At 42.7% G+C, this 19,980-nt stretch overlaps 1 protein-coding gene across 2 annotated transcripts; it reads left to right on the plus strand.

Annotated features, from left to right (window-relative positions):
• The first annotated feature begins 763 nt into the window (after window positions 1–763).
• Window positions 764–19,441, plus strand: TAB1 (TGF-beta activated kinase 1 (MAP3K7) binding protein 1). 2 transcript variants are annotated; one of them, XM_042467114.1, is made up of 11 exons: window positions 764–886; window positions 4,027–4,163; window positions 4,347–4,500; window positions 5,554–5,640; window positions 6,221–6,359; window positions 6,664–6,777; window positions 11,482–11,593; window positions 11,700–11,844; window positions 14,080–14,302; window positions 16,333–16,489; window positions 18,790–19,441. In XM_042467114.1, the coding sequence occupies exons 1-11, from the start codon at window positions 854–856 to the stop codon at window positions 18,992–18,994; spliced, it is 1,506 nt and encodes a 501-aa protein (XP_042323048.1). In that variant the 5' UTR covers window positions 764–853; the 3' UTR covers window positions 18,995–19,441. The 2 variants fall into 2 exon arrangements, with proteins under 2 accessions (XP_042323048.1, XP_042323049.1); XM_042467115.1 differs by having other exon boundaries at window positions 18,778–18,911.
• Window positions 19,442–19,980: the final 539 nt, after the last annotated feature.

A 19,980-nucleotide genomic window follows, 5' to 3' on the forward strand; every position in this document is an offset into this window, starting at 1 on the left:
AGTTATATATATATTAATTTGCACTATTTTATCTTATTAATTTTAGTATAATCCTGTTTTATTAATTTTATATCTCCTCATTGGTTAGATTGTATGCTGTAGGCGTTCATTGTTTTGCTTTGTAAAGCGCTGTGTAAAGCCTACAGCGCTCTATAAAGTAAATGTAATAATAATAATAATCACCATAATGATAATAAATTTAGAGCCACATCATTTCTAGCTCAGGTTTAGAGTCGTGTTTTGGAAACAAATCACCAGTTACAGTACAGAAAGTGTTTATCCCTGCCTTCTCTGCAACCTTCCTCATCATGCATTAAAGCTATGGCTGTATCAACATTGCAGAAATAATCCAGTTTGACACCACTTTAAATGCCATGGCTCAGTGGCATGGAATCCTGGGATTTGTAGTTTGCTGTGGCCCCAGAGCTCTGACAGAGAAGGCTAAATGTCTCACAAAATTACAGCTCCCAGAATTCCCTAGCATTGAGCCAGGGCAGTTAAAGCGGTCTCAAAATGGATTGTTTCTGCAGCCAAAGCCTTTTTAAACTGCAACAAATCCACGCATGGTGCCTTTCCCCGTCTTTTTCCCCGAGGGCTGCCTCCAGAACAGAACTCTCTGCGCCTTAACGCCGCCATTTTGTATTTTACAAAACCTGTCACAGCAGGTAAAAAAAAATGAGAGAAGCGAACGGCTTGCAGTGCCACCCTCAAGCCTCTAAGTGGCGCTACAGCCGAGCGAAACCCAAACGGAAGTGTCGCCCCGCAGGAGCCGCGTCACTTGGTGGACGCTCTGGCCCTTTTTCTGCTACTCGTCTCTCCTTTTCCCGGGGAAGGATGTCGCTCCTGCTCCAAAATGGCGGCCGCGAGGAGGAGTCTCCTGCAGAGTGTGAGTACCATCGCAGAGGCGGAGGGGGGGGGGGGAGAGAGGGATGTACCACTTCCTTGGTTCAAGGGAAGGGTTTTTCTCTCTTTGTATGTTTGCATCAGTACTCTGTATAGCATTTGCTCTCTGGCTGGGGATTCTAAATGGTGGGTTTCGTGGGGTTTTCTTGGCCAGGTTTCTTCAGAAGGGGGTTTGCCATGACCATCCTCTGAGGCTGAGAGAGTGTGACTTGGTCAAAGTCAGCCAATAGGGTTCATGGCAGAGCCAGGATTCGAACCCTGTTCTCTAGATTCTTAGCTCCAAAACACTGCGGAAATAAGCCAGTTTGATATCGCTTTAACTGCCCTGGCTCAGTGCTAGGGAATCCTGGGAACTGTAGTTTATTGCAGCGCCAGAGTTCTCTCTGACAGAGAAGGCGCAGTGTCTAACATAACTACAGTTCCCAGGATTCCCTAGCACTGTGCCAGGGCAGTTAAAGCGATATCAAACTGGGTTATTATTACTATATAGTGATATGTAATGTGAAAGGGCCCCTTCACCATCCCCACAATTCCTCCTGGACAGAGGCTGAAATGTAGGACATGTCTTGGAGAAGGAGGAGGGCATCTAGTTACTTTGTCTCTGGTTGGGAAGATAAACATCCATCATCCCTTGTTCAGTGGTCAGAAGGTCCAACTGCCTCATCTATGGACCAATGTATATTTTATAGAGTAGCATTTAGTGGAGGAAGAGCAGCAGTAATGCCAAGTCCATGAAAGTGCACCCAACCTTTGTGTAAACAAGGAGGGTCTTTCATGAAATATTGATTGCAATGGTTTTGGGGAAGCTGATACCTGGGAGAATCCTAACATGGCCATGGTTGGTAGAGAGACTTCCTTCTCTTCTCTAATGGACAAGGAAGTTTACCCTTTCACCTTGCATGGAAACATCGGTTCAACATTGCTGTTGCTCTAAAGAGAAAAGAGCCGTTACTATCTGTTCCAAAAGCATAAGCAAAACGTTTCTGATCTAAAGCAAAATAAATAAATAAATTCAAATCATGCATGAAAAAGCACTTGCATGGGAAGAAAGCTTGACTTTTCTTTTTCAAAGATATAGCCGTGTTGGTCTGTAGAACCAGTTTGTAAAGAGATCTTATAGTACCTTTGAGAATGAAAGAAAGAAGTTGGCAGCATGGGCTTTTGTAGACTTAAGACTTGCTTCCTCAGATGCATTTGGTTCAGTGGAAAGCCAGGGATTTTTTCGGTTATTGCAATGAAAATGCATGAGACTTCTCCAGCTTTGCTCTGCAGGACTAGCTCAAGGTGCATACATTTAATGCCCAGGGCTCAGCAGTAAAAGGTTTCAGAACAAAAGAAGAACCTGGTTGGATCAGATCAAAGGGTTCTTTGCCAAACCGTTTAACCAGAGCCAGTGTGGTGTAGTGGTTTGGGCATAGGATTTGGACTCAGGAGATCAAGATTCAATTCCCTACTCAGCCATGGGTACCTACTGGGTGATCTTGGGTGGGTCACATGCTCTTATCCAAAGAAAACTGCACCATAGGGTTGCCTTAAGGCTTTAGGATCACCATAAGTTGGGAAGACTTGAATGCACACAACAACAGTTAACCAGGTGACTTTGGGAAAAACAGGACATGAGCACAATGGCCCTTTTTCACCTTTGTTGCCAGCAATTGGTGTTGGGAGGCATAGTGCCTTTGATAATAGAGGTAATAATCAAAGACTGGTTTGGGGCTTGATGATGTTTTTATGTCCTGCTTTTCCCACAATACAGGAGCCTAAATGGCTCAGAACCTAGATTAAAACTAAGCAAAGCTAATAAATAATAATAAAAATAAAATAATGAATTACACACACACGCACGCACACACACAATCATAATAAAGTTGAAGCAACAAAAAGCATATAATCTTTGAAGAGAAGTTGTAGAAGCAAAACAATATTATGCACACTGAACACAGAAGGATGCCCAGGAAGCCAAGAAATATTACATGAAATAAATCCTGCTACTCAACAGACACTGAAGAATAGATATACAGTGGTCCCTCCACATTCGCTGGGGTTTGGTGTGAAGGACCTCTGTGAATGTGAAAGAACTGCAAATAAGAAACCGCTATTCTTTTTATCTAAGAAAACACCTATCTAGGAATCTCCAGATCCTCCAGTGCAAGTTAATAGTCAGCATCTGCCAGAATTTGATCACAGAATCATACTGGGGGACTTACAAATGCCTAAAGAAGTGTTTTCTTTAGGAACTTTTAGGTTCCTCAGCACAAATCTATGGTCAACCTCTGGCAGAGTTGCACTGGAGGACCTGGAGATTCCTAGAGAAAGTCAAAGCCGCAAATGTAGAGGGCCAAGTGTATTAATTAGATATGATGATGATAATTTTAAGGTACTTTATATTTGTTGATAGCAGGTAATACTTCCATTCACCTCATACTGCAGATGCATGAGAGATCCTTCTACAGAAAACAGTTTGTAGGCTAAAGTTGTCTGTAAGGACTTGCCTGCAAAAGGAGGAGGAGGAGGCGGCAAGCTTCACCTCTCATAAGAGGGAGTTCCACAGCTCAGAGCAACCACCAAGAAGGCCCTTTCATGTTTCCTCACTAAATGTGCCCATGATGATGAGGCAACAGTAAAGAGAAATCTTTTCAAATGTTCTGGACCCAAGCTATATCACTAAATCCCATAGCTTAACTATGCACTGTGTGAATAGAGCTTTCTTTTGTATTTTCTGGATGAAGGAGGATAGGGAAGCAGGACCAGCAGAGTACCAGTTGGAGGAGAGGTATATGTGAATAATGCAATAAAGAATGATTAAATGAAGAAAATCATGACAGATACTGAAGCAAAAGGAAAGTCAGGTGTGTCACACTGCAAAATCATAGCATTTTGATTAGCACACCACTTTAACTGCCATAGTTCTATCAGATGGAACCCTGGGATTCTGTAGGATTCAGATTCAGTGGTATCATAGTGCTACAGTGGTATAGCTCAAAAGAGACCTCAGAGTTTATCAGCTAATTTCCCACATTGCCCTAATGGGGAGGAGAATGTTTCAACTGGTGTATAATCACTGTCCCTTATTCTTTTAGTGAAAAGATCATATTAGGGGTTCTTTCTTGTCTTGTTATCCAGGAACAACTGTCAAGCTGGACAGATGACTTGCCCCTCTGTCAGCTTTCAGGTGTGGGTTCAGCTCCTAATCGTTCCTACACTGCAGATGGAAAGGGGACAGAAATACACCCATTAGAAGATAATTGGTTGAAATTCAGGTGAGTGGCCCATGGGTTTGAATGGAACAGTTAATCTACAGCACTGGCAATCATAACTATTCTACCCCTTTAACCTGGTAATATGTATTGTGTGGTGGGTAGACCAGATTTTTACTCTAGAGTCACACAGTATATGTCACTGTCTTAACTTTCCTTTCCCATCCTTTTTTTTCCCTTTGGCAGAAGTGAAAACAACTGCTACCTCTATGGAGTCTTCAATGGTTATGATGGTACCCGGATCACTAATTTTGTGGGAGAGAGGCTTTCTGCAGAGCTCCTCTTGGGCCAGCTGAATGCAGACCATGATGATGCTGATGTGCGTAGAATCCTGCTGCAGGTAATGGAGCTCTTATTTGGAAGAAGTCAAACATGAATCTGTGCTCCCGCTTTTGCATCACAGGGCAGGGTCTTTTGGCTGGATGTGGAGGAGATAGGAAGGGAATATAGTAGTTTGTGAGTCTCTCAAGGTGGATGCAGTGGAAACGGGCATCACAAGAGGGTGCGGGCCACAGCAGATGACACCCTAAGGGGGTAGTGACACTGCTGCTCCCCACACACCTGTCTTTTGGAAGAAAGAAGTTGTGGTGTTTGCTAGCATCGCTTTAAAACATAGGAGCTCAGTGGTGTGAGTGGGGTGAAGCTCAGTGGGGAAAAAGGAGTTTTTTTATTTTTTATAAAAAATTAATTTACTTTTTAAAAATTATTTTAAAATGTGGTTAAAGTGAAAATCTTACCAAATTTTCACTTTAACCACATGAAACTGCATAGTCAGCCCTCCACTTTTGTGGGGATTTAGGGTGGAAGACCCCTGCAAAAGTGCAAAAACAGATGTTGCTAGTGGTGGTGGATGTTGTATTTGTTGTGTTATGTTGTTATGTCTATGCATGTTTGTTCTTTATTAATAACATTTAATTAAAAAAAAAAAGAAAGTGAAAAAACCACAAATAACCACAAGCACCTCCCGTCCCATGCCTCAGTCAGCTGGGACCATCTGGGACGAGGCATGGAAGGGGTCCGAGCAGCACATACACACCCTTGCTGGCTACTCCTTCCCTCCTTCTACTCCCCATTACTGATCTGTAATGCAATCTTCCTCCAATTTTACTTCAACTTTCCTCTACATCATTCTTTTTCCAGTGAGTCTTATTTTGTCATGATATACAAAAGCCTCAGTTTTGTCATTTTGGATTCTATTGTGAGTTCAGGCTTGATTTGATCTTGAATCCGCTTATTTGACTTTATGACTTTATTGACTTTATTGGTAAAACTTTCCCCCTAGCACTATATTTCAAATGAATGAATTTTGCTGAGTTGAAATATTTATTTGTAAATTTTATATATCTGGCCTTATAAAGCATTATTGTAATTCCTATCTTCTGGTGCCTTTCAGGCTTTCGATGTCGTGGAACGGAGCTTCTTGGAATCGATTGATGATGCATTGGCAGAGAAGGCCAGCCTACAATCTCAGTTGCCAGAGGTAACCTCTGTATTTTCTTAGAGAAATGTTACTGAATTCAGGGAGCACTAATTTCATTTTCTCACTGAAAGAAGTTCAGAAACTTCAGTGGGCTCAAAATATTGAAGTTTCTGAACTGTTGGCTGTGGCTGGTTCAAGGCAAAACATAACTCCATTGTTGCATCAGCTTCACTGACTGACAATCTATTTCCAAGCAGAATCCAAAGTACTGAGTATGAATTGTAAAGCCCTTGGGTTCAGACTATCTGAAAGACTCTATTTCTGAGCATGTCTGAGTTTTAAGATCTTTGGAACAAGGCTCTCTCTCAGTCCCATCACTGTCACAGGCCCATTGGGTGAGGATATATGGGAAGACCTACTTAGTAGCAGCTCCCAGCCTCTGGAATTCCCCCCTACATGAGGTTCAGAAGGGTTTGGTAGGCAAAAAAAATGACTTTGTATAAAAGAGCTTGTTTGTCAGAGGCTAAGGTATCTAGGAATCATGATCTTTTCTTTTTGTTTTTTGGTGTCTGTGTACAGTATACTGTAAAGTTTTTCCCCTAACAGTTTTTAGACTTGTTTTCATAACACTGTGTTGTAGGGGATCCCCCATCACCAGCTGCCCTCTCAGTATCAGAAAATCTTGGAGCGGTTGAAGGCTGTAGAAAAGGAAATCTCTGGAGGAGCCATGGCTATTGTGGCTGTCATTCTGAACAGCAAGCTCTACATTGCCAATGTAGGTAAGTTCCCCTTTAATATAAGAAGTTTAGCTCTGAACAAAGAAAAGTAGGGCATTACTTCATCCTCTTTGTATGAGAGAAATACTTCAGTGCCTTCATTCAGGGCTGCTGAACCTAGCTGCAGGAGTCTGCTTGATATTGTGTCATCTGCAAAAATGAGGAAGAGATGAGACTCTTACAAGCATGGCTTCAGTGTTTTACCATCAGGTAGTAGTTCTGGCTTGCGCTGAGGACGTGTGTTCATTTTCTAGGTGTCTCCTTTGTTTCCCTTTCCATATTTGCAATATGCACTCCTTCTCTGCAGGAACGAACCGTGCACTGTTGTGCAAATCCACCGTAGATGGGTTGCAAGTGACACAGCTCAATATGGATCACACCACAGAGAATGAAGATGAGCTGTTTCGCTTTTCTCAACTGGGTAAGTATTTTGCTCCAGACACAGCAGTGTAGCAAGCCCAGAGGGTTGATGGGCTACAACACACAGCTCAGTTGAGAAATAAAGCGTTGCTAGAGCATACAGTGGGTTCTGGGTGGGCAGTGTCAAGTTGGAGCACTCAAATGAACAAGTTATATTCTTCCTACCGCAGAGGGTGCATCGCTAAATATACCTTTAGAAATTATTCATAAATGTCTGAATAACTATCTGTAAGCTGCTCTGAGCACCTTTAAAACTGAAGAGCGGGGTATAAATACAGTAAACAAACAAATAAATAAATAACTGAGGCCGGTTACAAACCGGCACTTGGGACGTCTGCAGGACGTCCCATTTTAAAAAAGGGGTGTCTCTTCTAGACGCCCCTGGGTCTAATATGGACTCTGTCCGTACAATATGGCGCCGGCCGTTCCACACGGCCGGCGCCATCTTTACGTATCGGACACTGTGCGTCCGAACGTGTCGCAGAGCCTGTGACGTCGCGAATGCGCCCCTGGCGCCTCGCTATGTCACAGAGGTGCCGCAGAAAGAAGCTCCATTTTGGAGCTTCTTTTTTGCTCTGTAAGGGAGCCGCGTGGTGTGGCTGCGACGGCTCCCTTACGGAGCAAACGGCGGCGGCGGCAGACCGCCTCAAAGCAGCGGTCTATAACCCGCCTGAGAATAGTGTTATGTAGAAATGACCCAAAATTTACAGATTGACATGTCACTTTTAATTTTTTTATTTATCCAGCACAATTATCAGCAGCTCAGGACAGCTAGCTTTTAGAAATTATTCATTTCATGTTTATGTCAGAAGAAATCCACTCACAACATGTACTGACTCTTGAAAAGGTTCCAAAATTGGGGGCAAAGGGAGGGCAACCAGGCAGTGTATCTCTCATGTACATGATTGCATGTCCTCATGGTTTTGATTATGCACATGAAGTGCCCTGTAAAGAGACTGATCTTTGCTGAAGTTGTAAGAGAATTGAGTAGGGTAAGGCAACATATTAGCCCTTAGCATTTGCTATGTTAGTAGGGGCTGATGGGAGTTGCAGTACAACAACATCAGGGAGACTTCAAGTTGTCTGCCTCAGGGTAGAAAGAAGAGGGCAGGAAAATACTGCTTCCAAAGCTATAGCACAGTTGTGTGTATTTGGAAATTGGAGTTGGGTAAGTTTGAAAGACAAACTGTAACAACAGGTGATTTCTTTCCTTCTTAGGAGCAATATCTTTTCATCAGCCAGACAGGCTTTATTATGTCAGAGGCTTTAGGAAGTGGGAGGAAAAACATGATGGTTTCATTTTTCACTTCATCAGCCTTTGTTTCCCACTTTACTTCTCTAAGCCTCCATGAGCCCCACCAGAAATGAAATTCCTTTCCTCGTTCTTTGCTTGACATAGTTCAGTTGGCATTTGGCAGGCAGCATCTACATTCTGATAGAAGTGATTTAGTGCTGGTATTGAGAAAATATGGTTGATGGCACAAGCTGCGTAGGCTGGCATGCATACAAGCCTTACTTTTGTCAGTCACAGCAGGCACCTAGAGGCCACTGAATGGTACAGTTAGACTGTCTGGATGTCTGTCACAATGACTGAAGTAAAATAGCCTACTGAGGGAACTCAGCAACATAGGAACCTGTTCTCTACTGAGCCAATCTATTCGTACATTGCTACCCAGCATTGTTCACTCTATCCAGCAGTGTGTTATCAAGTTCTTAAGAATATATCTTTCATACCACTTTCTGTCTGATTCTTTCAGTTGTGCTGTGCTGAGGATTGCACAATGGATCTCGCATTCAACATTTTGAAAAGATTGTACTTTTGCACTACAGCTTCCAGAATCCCACAGGCAGTGTGGCCTTTGGCCATACTGGTTGGGGATTTCTTGGAGTTGTACTCCCAAAAAGAACTTTTCCTAGCTCAGATCTGTTTTCAAAGGGTATTTATCACTGTGCTGAATTGGTTCTTCACAGCATTTGGCTTTTGAAATCTGATGCATTTAATAGTTTATGTTAGAATCCAAAAAGTGGAAGCTGTCAGTTTGGATCAAGATTAGAAATCATTGCAATAATTTATACTAAAATTGTTTCCTAAATGGGTTATTTTTTTCTCTGTCCCATCTCCTTCCTCAGGGGAATGAGATCAGCTTGTCTTTAAACCTCTGTGTCACTTTGCTGTCTTTTATACCCCCTACTGGAAGCCTGGTTGGTCAGCTCCAGGTTTTGCTGATTCTTTGTTTTAATCATTCGTGTAGTCCAAAAATCTTTACATCAAACAGTGTTTGAAGTCAGATGTTTCATATAAACACTGTTGGAATTCTCTCAGTGGAGAACAATAGAAAAATCAGCCTGAGAAATAACTTACATTGATTTTCAAACTAGGAAAACACGTACGTTGTGTTTGCACAATGTTTGCTTTGAAAATAGAGATCGTGCATCCAGAAGATACTACACTGAGTTTGGATGGAGGCAATTTAAATTCATTTCTCATCCATGAAGCAGAATGGATGATTTCACTCTCAAGTTGTTGTGCCTGTGGCTAAGTTGCATTTCAAGTGAAGATTGTTTAGGCTTCTATGAAGATGGAAGAAAATGAGATCAAGCTATATTAAAACTAGCTCAGAGCTCTTGGGATTGGCTAGAAGAACTAATCTGTGAATTCACTGACAAAGCTTTTGGTTAGGTTGCTATGTAGAAATTATTGGCATGTGGATTATAAAGTACAGTGGAGAGCTGTATTAGTAGAAATGGGTCAGATTTGCAAATGATCCTGAAATACAGACCAACTCAATTTGAAAACCTTCCCTCAACCGGGCTGGTCCCTAGCCCCTCTTCACATGTAGGTCTACATTAAAATGCAGTTCAGCATCCACTGCTAATCAGTATCACTGGCCTTTGAGATCTATTGGTGTTATCTACCCTTCCTCAAGGTTATTTTGTTTTTCTTGGCTTGTGGTTTTGTCAGGAGAGAAGGATGGCCTCTAATCTCTATTTGTTTGTTTGTTTATTTACCTCCTAAAAGTAAAACTCTAGAATAGCTTCATAGGATTTTCTTAGCCAAGGAATATTCAGAAATGGTTTTGCAAGTTCCTTCCTTTGAAATATACAGCACCTGGTATTTATTGGCATTCAAGTACTAACCAGAACTGACCCTGCTTAGCATCTAAGATCAGATGGGATCTGGCGCTTTTAGGATATTTAGGCAGCCAGGATTAGGCAGCCAGCCATGGGCACCTACTGGGTAACCTTGGAGAAGTCACATTCTCTCAGCCTCAGAGGAAGGCAAGGACAAACCCCTCTGAATAAATTCTGCCAAGAAAACCCTCTAATAGGTTTGCCTTAGGGTCACTGTAAGTCAGAATTGGCTTGAAGGTACACAACAAACAAATAATCATTGACTGTTGTGCAGTAGCAGTCCTCTAGAGGGCAATCTTTTGTAGCCTCTATTAATAATTGGTAGTTTGTACAATAATTAATTTGACATAAGATATTCTTTGACCATTCATTTCTTTGATCAGGTAAACTATGGTCCAAAACACACTGCAGAAATAATCCAGTTTGAGATCACTTTAATTGCCCTGGCTCAGTGCTAGGGAGTTCTGGGGGCTCTAGTTTTGTGAGACATTTAGCCTTCTCTGTCAGAGAGCTCTGGTGCCACAATAAACTACAATTTCCAGAATTCCCTAGCACTGAGTCAGGGTACTTAAAGCGGTCTGGATTATTTCTGCAGAATGTTTTGGACCTATGTTTTCTGCCTTGATTTTTGCACCAGATGTTGATTAAGAGACTCAAAATAAGTTCTGTGGAATCAGTACATCCATGAAAACTGAAATACAGACAGACATGTTGAAATATTAAAGAAGAACAAACAAGAGCAGTAGTGCACTACCATTATTAGTATCAGATGAAAATTGCAAATTAGGTCTTAACATTTCCTTTTCAGAGTGGATATTAATGAAAAATCGTCAGGGTCTGTTTGAAATATGGGACAGTCCTAGGATGAAAAAACAACAGGGACCACCATATTTGTTGTGACATAAATTAGCCTTCCTAACCCAACACTTTGCTAATGAGTAGAAATTGCTACTCTCATCATTCTCAGCCAGCATGGCCAGTGGTTTTCTGGCTGAGTAGATGGACATTGTAGTCTGACAAAGCTGGAAGATGCGAGGCTGAGGAATGCTCGCATAAACTTGCATGGATGCCTGATTGAAGACTCATTTGGCAGGTATTCACATTGAGTCCTAGTTTTGGAGAAAAGGCAGGAAATAATAATAATAATAATAATAATAATAATAATAATAGAAGAAGAAGAAGAAGAAGAAGTAGAAAAATAAATGTTATAAATGACTTAGCCAAGTCACATACTCTCAGCGTCAGGGAAAGGCAATGGCAAACTTTCTCTCAACAAATCTGCTGAGAAAATCCCATGATAGAATCATAGAGCTGGAAGATATCACAAGGGCTATCCAATCCAACTCCCTGCTACGCGGGAAGACACAGTCAAAGCACCCCCGACAGATGGCCATCCAGCCTCTGCTTTGCGGCTGACAAGTCTGATAGCCTTTAGGGCTGAAGGGCGGAGTATAAATACTATAAATAAATAAATAAAAATAGTTGGGGGTAATTTTACTTGATTTTTTGAAATGTAGATATGGAACATTTAGAATGTGCGCCCAAGTGAGAAAGCTGATATTTTTCTTGGCAGGTTTGGATGCAGCAAAATTGAAGCAAGTAGGAATCATATGTGGGCAGGAGAGTACCCGACGCATTGGGGATTATAAGGTCAAATATGGCTACAGTGACATTGAACTTCTAAGGTGAGGCAAGATCCTCTACATCTTTTCCCAGTTTCTTTTTTCCTTGAGGGGCACATCCTTTTTCAGTTGCTTTATGAAAGCAGGAATTCTATTTGCTTTTTTGAAGTGCTGCAAAGTCAAAGCCAATCATAGCAGAGCCTGAAATCCACCGAGGACTGCCGCTGGATGGAGTCACAGGCTTTCTTGTTCTCATGTCTGAAGGACTCTACAAAGCACTGGAAGCAGCTCATGGGCCTGGGCAAGCCAACCAGGTAAGAACTCCTGAGCAATTTTTAATGGTCCTTTTGCAGCACATGAATTTCTTCTGGCTTGTGTCCACCCCTAATATGTTTAGATTTATGGACCATTTAGATCTGTATCTTGTTTGAGCTCTCAGTGCCTGTAATCTCCATTGGCTGGCTTGGTGGCTATGGAGATGAACAAGTCCAGTGTCTACAAGCTCATAAAATTATGAGTGGATGAGAAGGCAGACAAGGGAAAGAGGCTTCATAGAACCTCAGCTTTCAGAGAAGCTATAATTTTCCCACACTAAGCATTTTTGCCTTCCTTCTCTCAACCCTGGGGCATTTCTGACCTGTTAGATCAGATCCTGCTAGAAAGAATGGCTGTTATATCCTTCTCTTAATATCCACTGATCTAGAATGGAGAGTTATTTTTTAATCCTACTTTTTCAACAACAAGAAAAGTAAGTTTTAAGGTGGTTATTATTGTGAGTTTTCCCTTTACTTCCACTGCAGTGCCCTTGGCAGATGAAGGTGATGCTAATCAAGAGCTAGATAAAGGTTGCTTGTTTATAAAAATGCTGAGTGTTTTCTCTGCTGTACCACAATGTTTCTTTCAAACCACCTGATAAAGATAGATTGACTTGCATTTTGTAGGTTTGCCTGTAGATTTTATTTATTTATATTATTTATTTACAACATTTTACTCCATTCCCAACCCAAAAAATCTCTTGGAGTAGTTTGCCTAGAATCAGTTAAGGAAAGACTGTCTATACCTTCTTGCTAACAGTCTTAAAAAGGCACAACACACACAGAAAAAGACAGGTTCATGAAGATAATTAAATTTTCAGAAATTGATAAATTGACAGTGCTGGTCAAAGAGAAATCTATGAAAAGATTTTTTTAAAATGGGGAATTGTTAATTACATATATACAATGTAATTGGGGGTGTGAGTAAGCTTTAGGCTTTGTAAAATAAACAGCTTGTATGTTGTAGAGGCATAACTATAATATTACATACAGTGGTGCCTCGGGTTACGAAATTAATTCGTTCCGCGGCTAATTTCGTAACCCGAAAAACCTTCGTAACCCGAATTGCCATAGGCGCTAATGGGGAAAAAAGCCGCGGCTCCGCCGCGGCTCCATTTAAACAGCGCCGGCGTTTTTTCGTAACCCGAAAAAACGTTCGTAACCCGAAACAATAAATCCCTATGGGATTTTTTCGTATCCCGAAAAATTCGTAAGCTGGGTAATTCGTATCCCGAGGTACCACTGTATAAGGAAGTATGGTAATAGTGGTATATATAGATCAGTTGGGGGGAATCACTAGAGTAAGTGTAGGTAAATTGTTTTTTGTCACTGCTACTGCTGTATGTATGTTTTAATTAAATGCATAATACTTGTTTGTGTTTAAGTTTAATAAAAATGATTTTTTAAAAAGGCATCAATAGGGAAAGAAAAGGGGTGGAGAGGAAAGACTGTGTTGAGGAGCCAAGAAGCTCTTTCACTATGTTGGGTGGAACAGCCTTGCTTCTCATTCCATTTCCCTCTATTACTACCCCAGAACAGTTACTTAGGCTTGGTACAGAGCGCCAAAAAGAGGCGCTGGGGAGGCGCCTCTCCTTGCTCCGTAGCAGCGCCGCAGCAACCAAAAGCAAGAAAGGAGCACCCGGAAGTGGCTGTTTTTTGCGGCGCACTTGCGCCACCGGAAACCACCAGAGACGACATGATGGTGTCGCAGCTGTGCATCGCTGTTTGGACGCTGTGCTGCTGTGACGTCATAGCTGTGTGCGCCGTGTGGATGGTGCTGTGCAGCTGTGACGTCTTCGTCATGTGCTAGGGTTGCGGGGTGTGTGCACGCGCTGCCCCAAGGCAACCCTAGCACATCACCATGTCGCCACAAAGGGTCCGTCTGTCCAGGGCCTTTGATTCTCTTTGATGTTCTCCCAGCTGTTTGGGAGTTCTTTCACTGCATGCAGCTTCTGTATAGCTGTGATACTCTTTAAAAAGCCCATTCATGTAGGCAGGGCATAATTGTGTGCCACTTTCCCTTTGAATCGGTCGGCAGCATGTGCAAACTCCTTTTGATGGGCTGCCAATTCCATGATTCGGATCTTCCCAGTCGGCCAGGTCATTAAAACATCACCCCAGGTGCAAAGGGGGAGCTCATGAATAAGCAATTCCTACAAGACTGGTAGAACATCTGAAGGGCCCCGAATCCTTTCAAGAATTCCAAGGTCTTTTCTCACTCTGTTTCCTTTCTAGGAAATTGCAGCCATGATTGCCACAGAGTTTGCGAAACAAACCTCACTGGATGCTGTGGCTCAAGCAGTTGTGGATCGGGTCAAGCGCATTCACTGTGACACATATGCCAGCGGTGGCGAACGGTCCAAGTTCTGCTCTCGTCACGAGGACATGACTCTGCTGGTGAGGAATTTTGGGTACCCACTGGGCGAAATGAGCCAACCCACTCTCACTCCAACGCAAGGTATGGTGGGGTGAATTGTGTGTGTTCGAATGTGGGGGAGATGGAGAGAGAGAAATATGTGGGGAGGAGAGAGAAAGAGCACTGCAGGAATATTTGTTATGTACATTAAGCAGACTGTAACAGGTCTAGTACAATGTGAGCTTGTGGTAGAAACAGGAGTTTTTACTCAGGATGCTCTTGTAAGTTAAAAAAGAAAACTTATGTTTATTGTCTCAGGAAATCCATCTTGGGATAGGAACAGAGATAGGAAAAGAAGTTGACTTAAACTTAACTAAAAGAATCCCTAAAAGCTGGCTCCTATTTGTGAGTGTAGGCTAGCATCCATTATTGGGTTGTGAGCCCCATGGATGTTCCTTGCTAGGCAAAGGGAACAAAGAGTAACTACATGAGAGAAGAGGGAAGTGACCTCTGCAGATAAGAAGGAAGCAAAATGCTTGAGTACACAGGTCAAAGAAAGATACAGGGAGGTGAAAACAAAGGACATGTATTGTCTAGTCTCCCCTCTCTCATTAATCACTTTATACAAGTGTTGATGCCTCTTTGCTTCCAACAAGCTCAAGAGGGATGGAGGGCCAGGATTGAGATCAAATCTCTGTCTGTTATGTTTCTTGTCCTAAAGTACGGCAGTAGGCCATCAACAGGCACAGTATGGCCCTGGGAGTGCATGCAGCCCCTGCAAGGTGGTTCTTGCAGCTTTCAGCCTCTCCAGACTCCCTGTGCTGCCAAAGATTAATTGTCTTGGCTGGCAGCTCCCAGGGGTGGTAATTTATCTTAAATAGGTTGCAGGTCTCTTTCCTCTTTGTGCTATTAACATAAAAATACTCATCTTCCAAAACCAGAAGTGGACTCCCAGCCACTTTTTGTTTTTGTTTTGTTAACTTCCCTTCCAATGTATTTATTTATTTAGACAGGCTCTTGTGGCCTGTAGAGGCTCCTAGGGACAAAATATGAGCCCTAAATACACTGCAGTTAGCTGTCCCTACACTAACAGTGGAGATTACTTTGACAGAATTACCAGTTCCCTTTACCTTTTAATAAACTTCCAGGTATTGTATTTTCCGACATATAAGACGACTGGGCGTATAAGATGACCCCTGACTTTTCCAGTTAAAATATAGACTTTGGGATATACTCACCGTATAAGACTACCTCTCTTCCAACGCACACCAAATAAAAATGAAAAAACATCAGATTTGATTTCAATATGGTAATTTTAATTCAAATGCTTATGATTTGCAGGTACTTAGTATGAAAACTTGTTGTATACAAAGCCTGCTTGGATTGGTCATCTCTCCCTGCCTGCCCAGCCCACCCTGTCTCCAAGACGTATCAGAGCAGTAGCGCAAACACAGCTCTTTTTTCCATACTCTAGGCGTCCCGGATGCCTGCAGCTTGCTCCACCCTTCACTTATATCTTCCCGGTGAGGCATCCCCTCACCTCGTCATCGGGACCGTGTTAAATCACTCCTTTCCATGAATCCTGATGAGTGAATTTTCTTCTACCATACTTGCACAGCGCCACTCTTGCTGCTTTCATACGGTCGCCGCATACGGCGGGGATGCAGCTGCAGCCGTTTTTGAGCTCCCCTCACCATATGTGACGGCTGCAGATTCTCCAGTCCGGCTCAGAAGTTTCAGCACCTGCCCTATAAGACAGTTTATAAGTTTATAAGATGATCCCCAACTTTTGAAAAGATTTTCCTGGGTGAAAAAGTAGTCATATACGCCAGAAAATACAGTCTTTTAGGGCCACATGGGAATTTATATGATCTGGATTTCCAACTCCCAGAATCCCCAGCAGACATGATAAGGGGCAGTAGGAGTCTTATTCCAAGGCTTCTGGAGGGCCAGATCTGCCACCTTCTTAGAGTAAACTGTGTAAGCATTCATTACTGAATTACAAAATCATGGCTGTTTGCTGTGTCTGGGTATATCTCCTGTCAGTTATAAAGCCTCATAGCTATTAGGAAGGGGTGTTGAGTCTCTTAGCCATTCTTGTTTCACAGTGTCATTTTATTCCACATCTTCAGGTGGCCGTGTTTACCCTGTGTCGGTGCCATACTCCAGTGCCCAGAGTACAAGCAAGACAAGCGTAACATTATCCCTTGTCATGCCTTCCCAAGGTCAGATGGTCAATGGTGCTCATAGCAGTTCCACGTTGGATGAAGCAACACCCACCCTCACTAAGTAAGTGTCCCTTGCTTAGACTGTGTGCCATGTTGTCCTAGCTTGCTAATTTGACAGTTCCCTGACCTCAGGCTTACAATTTTAAAAGACATGACACAAAAAGAGAAGAGAATGGCAGTAGGGAAGGGGATTATGTCCCACAGATACTGCCACTTCTTCTCTCCCTCCAAGGTCAGGACAGTGGCAATTGTAATGGAGGGATAGTCCTCCACCGGCTTCTGGGTCTGGGCATGATAGAGCTGTGCCTGCTTCTTTTCTCCCTCTGAGGCCAGAGTGGTAGCAGTTAAGATGGGGGGAACACCTTTCATCAGTTGCAGCATTGCCTTTTTGTTCCTAATGGCATCCAAAATCATATGGGATAGCTACAGTTTTCTGTCTTGAACCTGGTATATAAATGTGATTATCACCTACATATAGCTCTGTGCTATCATAATTGTTTCTAGTCAGTATGACCTTTGCTTATCCCAATTACATTTTGAGGTTGTCTTAGGCTATTCAAAGGACTACACTGGAGGGTAATCCCCCTCTCATGGAGGAAGAGAGTATCATCAGAGTAGTTTACATCCTCCACAGTGTCTCAGGGAATCATGAAGCATAACAATTGTGTATGATTTCATGAATATTTGCTGCTCACAAATATAGCATTGTATCCCAACATCCTGTGCAAGGAATCTCGTCTTATATCCCTGTACCTTAACTAGTTTTTAGGAAGCCCTTGAAGTGCACTGCCAAGAGTGCCTTCTCAAGGAACTATTTGGAAAACTTCCATCTGACTATGAAATTGCCCAATCCTGAATTGGACTATTGGTCCATCTCTGGCTCTGCGTTGTTTTTTGTGAACAGATACATCTCCCAGGAAATTCATACCAGAAGTCCTTCCTAGCACCTGCTTCCTGTGATCCTTTGTCATTTTAGATTCTGGGGAACCTGGAACATTCTGCCTGAAGAGCACAGGCCCTGCCTCTGAGCTACAGGCACTCTACAAATCAGGGGGCAGGTTCTCCAGGTCAGAAAGTGGACAGTCAAATTTGGGGCTTAGGTGGGTGCTAGAAACTTGCCAGGGAATTGATTTCACACACACACACACACACACACACACACACACACACACACACATCTTTGAGCTAAAGCAAAATTAAATCCTTTGACGTCTGGTAGTTTTCCAGAAAAAAGTGGAGCAACTATTCTAAGACCGCTGACAGTTGATTTAAGATGATCTCACTTCTGGCTAGATTAAAATGCTATGGTTCTCTGTTCCATTATATTAAACGGCAAGAAAGCATGCAAAAATGTACAATTCCTTTATTGTTATTGTTGTGTACTTTTAAGTTGTTTCCAATCTATGGTGACCCTAAGCCGCACCTATCACAGGATTTTCTTGGCAAGATTTGTTCAAAAGAAGTTATCCCTTGAGGCTGAGAGAATGTGACTTGCTCAAGGTCAGCAAATGGGATTCTATGGCCAAGCAGGGATTCAAACCCCAGGCTCCAGAATCATAGTCCAGTGCTCAAGCCACTACATGCTGGCTCTCACAGTTCTTATATAGCTGTGGGTTAAATATCTTTCCATCTGTTTGGCCATCTCTCTGTCATCTCCCCCTCTGTATGGATAGTTTCTGCTAAAAGCTTCTCCAGGGTTTTATAAATAAGTACAAGTGGGTTGGAACACAGAAAACCTTGGAAAGAAAAAGTTCTATGTTTCCAAAGAGAAAATAAAAGTAGCAGAAAAGTCGAGCTTCTTGCAACCCATTTATACCATATATGTTTCTTTCCTCTTCATTATGCACTGCCCTGCACTCTTGTATCCCTTTCATTCTTTTAACGTGGTCAATGTTTGAGAGGTTTTAACACTTGAGGCAACAGAAGGTTGGATGGAGAGGCATCAGAAGATAACTTTTGTTGACCAAGGGAATATTAATAAAAAGACCCTATCCTTGGAAGTAACAGGAATAGAGCTTCAGCAGTCTGCATAGGCAGTTTATATGGAAAGAGGTGTATCATGTGGAGCCCTGGTGGTGCAGTGGTTAAATGCCTGTACTACAGCCACTTTTAGCCACAAGGTTGTGAGTTCGATCCTGCAGGGCCCCAGGGTCCACTCAGCCTTCCATCCTTTTGTAGGTTGGTAAAATGAGTATCCACCTTATTGGTGGCAATTGACTTACACATTGTAAACTGTTTAGGGAGTGCCAATTCACTGATGAGCAGCATAGAAAGGTACTTGCTATTGCTATTGTATGTGAGCTGATTGAACTGAATATGTGACTGTTTTTTCTTTCTTTTCCTTTCTTGGCCATAATGCAGCCAAAGTCCAACAGTGACCCTCCAGTCTACTAATACTCACACCCAGAGCAGTAGCTCAAGCTCAGATGGGGGCCTCTTCCGTTCTCGGCCCTCTCATTCTCTCCAGCCAGATGAAGATGGGCGTGTTGAGCCCTACGTGGACTTTGCCGAATTCTACCGCCTCTGGAACATGGACCACAGTGAACAAGGGGCACTTGCTGTGTAACAAATGCAGAGGGATCAATCCCTGAGACTTCCCGTTAGGTGGGGGAGATGGTGCCTGATGAGGCAGAAATAGTTCATCATCTGGCTGGCCACATTCTGCCATTAAGCATGCACTCCTTTAGGGGGAATGAGTCTAACGTTTGGATAGGCTGCAGATAAGGTTTTTCTCATCAACTTATCAAAAATGTTAGCCTTTTCTAAATGTCCCTTCCACTGTGAAAACCTGTGGACATAAGAGAGGGTTGTGAACCCTTCCTGCACCTCTAACATTAGTCAGCAATCAGGGCTATGTTGTGAGGAAGACAGCAGCCACAAGGATCCGTCAAGGGATGAACTGTATGTGTGCACTGCTGTTCCAAGATTGGAGTCTGGAATTACAGTGTCATGATAATGATGTGTTAGCTTCCTGGAAGATACCTCTTTTTTTCAGAATAAACAGTAACTTATAGGTGCTTCTCTTGACTTTTTTTGTGTAGTGAATTTTAGAACTGAAGTCAATGACAGAGCATATGAAATCCTTAGTCATCTTGGAGCTCAAGAAACAGAGCCACTTTGTGAGAGAGCAGGACAGACACAATTAAGCACGTGTCTGTTAAGAGCCCAGATGTCATTTCCTGAACAGGTGCAATCTACGAAGCAATCCTTTCAGGATTTTGTTTAGTAGCCACTCTTTCTCAGCTATTGTTAAGTGGTTTCTCTGTGCCAAACTGCATAATGGGGATATACAAGCAGTCTGAATGTAATAGTGTGGAACTGAATCAAATCTGCCTCCTACCTGAGTTAGGCCTCCTAGCTGGTATAAGTCAGTAGTCCCCATACTTTTTCACACTACCACCCACTTTCCTCTTGGATAACCCTAGTTTCACCCAGTACCTACTTCTCGATATTAGGTCTACTGTTTGTACAGCAGACCACTGGCTGGTGGCATCAACCTCAGCCATGCCCAGTTTGCCACCACCTCCTCCATCTCAGCCTCCTATGTGTGAA

This window comes from Sceloporus undulatus, chromosome 5 (genome assembly GCF_019175285.1).
Source record: "Sceloporus undulatus isolate JIND9_A2432 ecotype Alabama chromosome 5, SceUnd_v1.1, whole genome shotgun sequence".
In the NCBI taxonomy this organism is placed as follows: domain Eukaryota; kingdom Metazoa; phylum Chordata; class Lepidosauria; order Squamata; family Phrynosomatidae; genus Sceloporus; species Sceloporus undulatus.